The 7,673-nt window shown below is 40.4% G+C and overlaps 1 protein-coding gene across 1 annotated transcript; it reads left to right on the top strand.

The window, feature by feature from the left end:
- The first annotated feature begins 763 nt into the window (after window positions 1-763).
- On the top strand, window positions 764-7,390 carry LOC147425143 (cytochrome P450 716B1-like). Its single transcript, XM_086500530.1, has 5 exons — window positions 764-1,451; window positions 3,140-3,519; window positions 4,097-4,284; window positions 4,824-4,965; window positions 6,895-7,390. The coding sequence occupies exons 1-5, from the start codon at window positions 832-834 to the stop codon at window positions 7,050-7,052; spliced, it is 1,488 nt and encodes a 495-aa protein (XP_086356656.1). The 5' UTR covers window positions 764-831; the 3' UTR covers window positions 7,053-7,390.
- Window positions 7,391-7,673: the final 283 nt, after the last annotated feature.

Raw genomic sequence — 7,673 nt, 5'->3', positions numbered from 1 at the left:
TAGAGGAGAAGGAGAAAGGCACATTTTAGCATGGGCTTCCTATATGAACGAATGAAGCTATAAGAGGATTGGAAGGAGTGGTGGGCTTCAATAGTCTCAATGCACCTTTAGGGCTCGTTCAGACTACCTGCTCAACGCACATCAATCAAAGAGAGTCCTCCACCTTCCAGTTCACATTGTGCAAGTTTGTGGTGAATCGAGAACTTGAACCTTCTCTTAGCATAAGACCGTGTGGCCAAATTGCATGGATCCACACCTATAGGCCATAGCTTGAACAATACAGATTGTTTTTGTGCACTCTTACGTCCGAGGAGTTAGTGTTGCCCGTTGAAATGGTGGGTCCAAAAATTGTTTAGGATTTTGTTGACCAATTGGTGCTCACTAGTGGCCACGGCAACAATTCGCCCCTATGTGAGCTAGTTGAGCGGCCAGTCTAAATGCTGCCTTATTATTACTAGTATGGTCGGCGGCCTTCCACTGCTTCTCTCTCTCTCTCTCTCTCTCTCTCAGTTGTGTGCACGTTGTCTCGTGTTTTTGTCAAAGCTGCACGACACACAAGCCGGATGAAGGTGCTCATAACATGTGTGAGGGGGGATCCCTCCCCTTTTTATAATAGTAATAGTATAGATAGATGTAGATTTATACAATAATAATACATGTATTCTACTCTGATCTGAACGGCCGTCGCAAACGTTTTCAATGTGAACACCGAATATCCCGCCAAAGGTAGTCACCCTCGTTTGAAGATGCGCAATTGCACTTGACGCCAAAAGCCTTGTGCTTCATAGTCTCCCTCGTTCTTCTGCTCAAGCGTTCAAAGTGTGCCTCGCCATGGCTAACTCCACCTCCATCGGCTCTCTCTTTCTCCCTCCAGAAGCCATCGACTACCACGGAGCCCTCTTGCTCGGCGCACTAACCCTCCTCCTCAGCCTTCTTTTCCAGTTATGGAGGTCGACCTCCAGAAAACAGCTGCTCTTGCCCTTGCCCCCCGGCAGCCTTGGCCTCCCTTTCATTGGCGAAACCCTCCACTTCCTCAACACGCAGAGGTGCAACACGTCCTGGAAATTCATCGATGATCGTGTCTCCACTTATGGCGAAGTCTTCAAGACCCATCTCATCGGCGATCCTACCATTTGTGCTTCCAATCCTTCAGGTAACAAGATGATCTTCACTGGAGAGAACAAGCTGTGCCATGTTTCTTGGCCTGGTAGTGTAGTTACTGTGATTGGGAAGAGGTCCCTCATAGCCTTAAACGGCGATGCGGCCAAGCGCATTCGGAGCGCTATGATGACGTTCTTGCGGCCAGAAGCTCTTCAGGCATATACTGGAAAGACAGATAGGAGCGTACGAGGCTTTCTTGAAGAGCATTGGCAAGGGAAGTCTGAAGTGAAGGTGTTTCCTCTTATGAAGCGGTTTGCATTTGGCATTGCGTGCGAGCTTTTGATGAGCAGGTAATATATCAATTTTCTATTGCTTGTTTGGATTGTGAAGAGTACCCATTTTCTGTTTAGGTTTGGGTCTGAATCTTGAAGCTGGGTCTGCCTGTTTGCGTCATCTCTGAGAACTACTTCAGCGGGTAAAAATCATTCTTTTGGTTTTCTCAAAAATTCTCATTGAGGAATTTTTCTTCATTTTTAATCGAGAGCAAACCGGCCAAGTGCATCCAAGCATGAGGTGGAAAACCAAGCGATATAAATGGGGATTTCCGAAGATCACCGTGTGTGGCTCTGACTAGTAGGCAATTTTCCATCAATGACCTTGGAAGGTGTTTTAGAGGCTTGATTGCGCTTGAAACAAGTCTTATCCTACAGTTGTGTTTTTGGAAGAAATCATTGTGGCGAGAACATGGGTGTACTTAGTAGATTTAATGGAAATGCAAAGAATCACGTGAGGGATTAGACAGAGAGGGATTCGATGGTAGACACTGCATTCTCCGGAAGAGGCAAAGTCACAGAGAGGATTAGATGGTAGGCAGTACTTTCTCCATGTCAAAACAAACCTGTCTTTTTCTTGCAGAGATTACCAAATGGCACATCCTTGTACTCAACCTTTTAGAGAAATGAAATTTTCCTTCCGTTTACCTGAATCAAGTTACAATTTGAGCATTCAGAGACTGAGTTATCTACCAGAAGATTATGTAAGACATAGAAGTGGTATTTCTCATGACAAGTTATTGAAAGGAGTTTTTCATGCTTAATGCATAGTAACATGGGACACATCTTGAATGGCTGGGACGACGTGGAACGGGGACAGGGCTTAGAGGGGAATCTTGTTTAGTAAGAGGGGTTCGAAACTAGGGTTCAACACTAGGGATGGGAAGCCCAAAAATGGGCATTCCTTGTTACTATGATGCTCATGCTTATGGTAAAGGACAGCATACGCTATGTGACAGTGACGCCACTATGGTGTTTCTTGCCAGTCATGGAGCTCCTCTCAAATATCTCTGGAAACAAAAGAAGCTTTCTTTTGCTATGCTTAGCTTCATTCATTTGTGGCTTGAAGGTAATGCTGATTGGTGTCTCAAATGAGCTATCAAAAGGCTCCTTTCTCTATGATAAACACTGAAAGAGTAGGCTTGGGCTGACATTACAAATCCGTATTTCATGATTATAAGTAGCCATTGTGCAGCTTCAGAGGAAGGTTTACAATTACATTAATCTTATTTTTCTCCTCCTGTCATATGTTAGCTTTAGCTGTCAGTGAACGGTGTATCTTTTCCTGTACCGAGGACAGTTATTTCGTATGGTAGCTGCATTTACTTTCTGGAGATTTTGAGGAGCAATTGACCTTATACAGGATCATAGATGGTTACAGGCAACTCGCAGATTCCCATACAGTCTGTTCTACAAAATTGCGTTATTGTTTGTCAGAAGCCCTTATAAGCGCGACATCTTTGACTGGATGCATTGTCGGCCTGATCTCAATGGTTGTGTGTGTTTATGGAGGATGTTTTATCGACTTAATGCAAGCTAACATTGCTTGCAAGTGTTTTATGCCTTTCTCGATTTGAAGTTTAAGGGGAAGCTGAATTTTGAGCAAGGATTAAATGATAATTGCAAGGGGGTGCTGTGTGTATTGCCTTGTTCTCTCAATGTCTTTCCAATTGAGGAAAACGATTGGCGTTGTATTATTATGATAGGTATGAGAAAGAGGAGCAAGAAATGCTAGAGGAGCCCTTCACTACAATGATGAAAGGCATTTTACAGCTACCCATAAAGTTACCTGGAACTCGCTTTAGCAAAGCCATAGTGGCTGCAAATATGTTACGCGCACGGTTTCAACTTTGGATCAATGAAAGAAGGCAGAACCTAGCTTTAGGCAAGGGCTCAGAGGATGACGACATGCTTTCCTGCTTATTGACCTATGTTGACGAAAATGGTTTACCTTTATCTGACGACGATGTCAAAGACAACATCCTTCTGCTTCTCTTCGCTGGGCATGACACAAGCGCTGTTGTGACCACCATGGTGTGCAGATTTCTAGCTTTGAATCCAGACATGTTCGATGCTGTATATAGAGGTAAGAGGCCGTGGATGGCTCTAATTGAAGTCTTTTATTGCATTAGTGAGACACATGGATTTGAGTGTGTGTGCAGAGTGAAATGCATTTGCCCTTATGTATGTGAATAAAAAGAGGAAACTGGAAGAAGACACATGGATTTGAGTGTGTGTGCAGAGTGAAATTTGCCCTTATGTATGTGAATAAAAAGAGGAAACTGGAAGCACCTTTCTATAACCCAAGCGTGGTAGATTGGTTATTCCAGTTCCCTCTTGAGTAACAGGTCTTGAGTTCAAGACTCGTCGGATAGGTCTTTGGGGTCTCTTTGGATTGTTTCTATAATGTTAAAACCTATCTTTTCGTGTGTGTGTGTGAATAAGATGAGGAAACTGGAATAATCTTCCGATCACCCAAGTGTGGTTGATTGGTTATCCCAGTTCCCTCTTTGAGTAAACAGATAGACTCGTCGGACATATCTCTGAGGTCTCTTGGGAAAACTTTCATGGGGGCGTGTGTGCACGTGCACACGTGCTCACCACACAACATGCACTCATAAGATTGAGGTAGTAATTTCTTTTGGTTGGTTATAAATGATCAGAAAACAAAGAGATCCTTGAAGAGAAGGGTCTGAACGAACCATTGAGCTGGGCTCACATTCAAAAACTGAAGTTATCTTGGAGAGTGGTCCAAGAGACCTTGAGAATGCAACCCCCTGTTCAAGGGGCCTTCAGGGTGGCCATCAAGGAATTCGATTTTGGTGGGTTCAGGATTCCAAAAGCTTGGAAGGTAAAGGAAGCAAGGCAAAATCAAGAAGGTGCATGTGCATGTGTGCATCTACGTGCATCAAAAACATACACAATTCCTTTTTATGAGTTTTCTAAAAGAAAAATAAAAAATCAAGCTAATTTTTACTATATTTTTCTCAATATTCTAGGCATGTTTTTTTTTTTCTTTTCCTCTTGCTCTCAACAAGCATTTTTTGAATTTCAAAGCGGCGCGATTGTAAGCTGACACGCACTTTTGGCATCTTTATTGTGTCGATGCACACCCTTTTTCATGCATGTTTGGTCTTTACACTGTAATGAGGACAACAATTCACATTGATGATTGTGATAATGTGTCAATGCTTGCGTTTCATGTTTATGTCATTGAGGAATTCTTCAGATTTGTATCAATTCATGATGTGCGATGTGTGTTTATGTTGTATGTCATTCATGTATTTGTGGTTGTGTGAATATGTCTGCGGCAACCGTGCAATTTGTGATGTATGTGCATTTGAAGACAAATAAGAAGTTACTTATGGCTAAGTTTTGAACTGTGAGCAGCTATATTGGTCTACTAACTCAACGCATCGCAATGCCAAGTATTTTAAGGAGCCAGAGAAGTTTGATCCATCTCGTTTTGAGGGAGTAGGACCAGTCCCTTACACCTTTGTGCCTTTTGGAGGGGGCTCTAGGATGTGCCCAGGTAAAGAGAGTGCATTGATTAATATTGATTGAGTTGTGTGTGTGTGTGTGTGCGCATTCGGCGAATCAAACATGAGGCTCTACGAAGTGATGGATTTCTACTTGTTCTAGTGCACCCACACCCTTAAGCACAAACATAGAAGGTACCTTTCTGCAAAGCATAGGAAAATTTTGACATTATTTTCAAGACCTTTGGTAATGAATTGAATGTGACACACGGGATAGGTGCATAGGTGTGCACACATTCAACATTGCCATTGTTGTCTCGATTTTTGCTGTGATGGCTTCCAAAAATTCATACATTCTAACAAGAAGAAAACACTAGGGAAAGGCAGACAAAGAAGGAATGCAATGCCAAGGATCATTATGCCCATTGCATGCACGCTAGACCACCTCTTTATACATAGAAGAAAATGTCTTTTGACTTTCCATTGTCATGAGGCATTTCCTTTCCTGTTCTCTTCCCCTTCACTTTTGCATCTTGGATGTTTTGAGACGAATTGTGACACGTGGCATAGGTACATAGGTGCCCATTCAACATTTCCAATGTTGCCTTGATTTTCGCTATAATGACTTCTAGAATAAGATATTTAATACATACATAGTGGAAAGTCTAACAAGAAGAAAAAACATGGGGATAAAGACACAAAGGGTTAGCACACAGAGGGATACAAGTTCAAAATATGATTATAGGTTGTCAATTTTTGCTTGTAGTTTAGCAACAAATGTCTTTCTACCCCTTCCTTGGGTAATCCGATGTAATTATTTGGCTCTCTTATTATTTCAAAAGCGCTTATCTGGTAGAAAAAAGAAAAAACAAAGAAAACAATATAAGGAACATACAACATTGTCATGAGGCTTTTGATTTCCTACTCTAACAATAACCTTCACTTTTACATCTTAGATGTTTTGAAAGTCTTTCTATATTTTTTTCATAAATTGTAGAGACCTACTCACTTAAAAAATAAATAAAAGGTATTCTTAATGGCTTCAAAAAAATTAAAAGGTTACAAATCCAAAGATTCCAAAAAAGTAAAAAAAACTTACGTTTAGTGTAATTTTCCATTTAGAAATGGTGGGATTACACTAAACCTACATAGCGGAGTCCTACCAATATGATTTCATCGACTTTACATATGTAAGAAATCTCTATCTACATAGTGCAAGAAAATTATAAAGAGAAGGAAACGCAAAAAAAAAAGGTAATGAGCAAGAAATACACTCGACCACTTCTTTTATATAAAGATAAATTTCTTTTGACTTTCTATTTTAATGGGCTTTTCATTTTTATGGGGCTTTTAGTTTCCTATACTTGTCCTTCACTTATGCATTTAAATGTTTTGAAATATTTTTTATTTTTTTGAGATTGGGGGACCCTATTGGCTCTAGTGGCTTGAGAACGATAGAGGAAAGAAAATTAAGAAAATAAATAAATATGTATAAGTTGCTTTTCCACCATCTCTATTTATATGCACACAAAGACTTTTGACTTTTCACCTCCATGGTCTTTTCATTTCCTAAACTCACCCTTCACTTATGCACTCCAGATGTTTTGAAAAGATTTTAAAATTTTTGAGATTGGGGAGACCTAATCTCTTAAAGGAATAATCAACGTTAGGAATAACTTAAATGGCAGGAGTTTGGATTTGAGTTCGAGTCATAACTTTGCACACAAACAACCCTTTGTTAGTAAAGAGATAATTCAACGCTTACAATTTTCTTAAAATTGTTGTCTTGGACATGCTATTAAATTTGATTTCTTGCTATATCATTCAAAAAGGAAAAAATATAACTTTATCGAGATGAAGAACACAGCTAATTTCGTTAAGTAGACGGAACTATTTGATGCATGCTATGGCCAACTTAGAAAGTTTTATTTTTCCTTAATGGAAGTTTGGCCCTTATGCCACTTGCCATTTCAATTGCTCAGGAAATGAATTTGCAAGGATGGAGGCCTTGGTTCTACTTCACCATCTTGTCATACGCTTCTCATGGACTCTTGTGGATCCCAATGAGCTCATAACTGTGGACCCTATGCCATGTCCCATGAAGGGATTGCCTATTAACCTTGTTCCACGCAATTCTTAATCTGACAAGCCTCATGATTGTGGTTTTTTTCCTTTCACTGGTAGAGGGGTTCTCATCCACAATTGGTACAGTTTGATTGAGAGGCACTATGTTTGTGCAAGTATAGTTTGTTTGAGAGGCACTATGTTTGTACAAGTATGATTTAGTTTGTGCAAGTGCTTCCACTTTTGGAGGAAAGTAAAGATAGTGTCTCTGTTTCTATCTTTCTCCTCCCCATATAGTTTTTTTAATTAGATTTAAGAATTTGAGGTTTTATCCTCTTTCAACATCTATGCTCAACATTCAACATGTAACGTTCTCTCAACCTCAATCAATTACAAAATATATATGCAAACATCACTTCATTTGTGTGTGTCGGTGTGTGTGTGTGCGCGGAGGCCTATAGTTGATATATTTAATAAGTTTCATCAATTTGGCTCAAAAATTACATAGCTCAACTTTCTGCCTGCTTAGACCCAATTGGGGTTTGGTGGCCTTAAGGCGTCCACAAAGGCACTAGGCACCAAAACCCCATCGAGGAAGAGGAGCTCCTCATTGTGGAAAAGGCATTGAATGGGATTAGAACAACACAAGTCAAAACTTACTTTAGACCAGTGGTGAACCATAAACTTTTGAGAATGT

The sequence above is a fragment of the Adiantum capillus-veneris genome, chromosome 25, assembly GCF_014529385.1.
Source record: "Adiantum capillus-veneris isolate H3 chromosome 25, ASM1452938v2, whole genome shotgun sequence".
NCBI classification, from domain to species: domain Eukaryota; kingdom Viridiplantae; phylum Streptophyta; class Polypodiopsida; order Polypodiales; family Pteridaceae; genus Adiantum; species Adiantum capillus-veneris.
The sequence above is the reverse complement of the archived record's forward strand: the minus strand, read 5'-3'. Positions and strand labels throughout refer to the sequence as shown.

Coding starts and splice junctions, on each gene's coding strand:
- LOC147425143 (XM_086500530.1), top strand. CDS start 832: ATGGCTAACTCCACCTCCATCGGCTCTCTCTTTCTCCCTCCAGAAGCC. Junction 3,520..4,096: donor GTTCGATGCTGTATATAGAG/GTAAGAGGCCGT, acceptor ATAAATGATCAG/AAAACAAAGAGATCCTTGAA. Junction 4,285..4,823: donor GGATTCCAAAAGCTTGGAAG/GTAAAGGAAGCA, acceptor AACTGTGAGCAG/CTATATTGGTCTACTAACTC.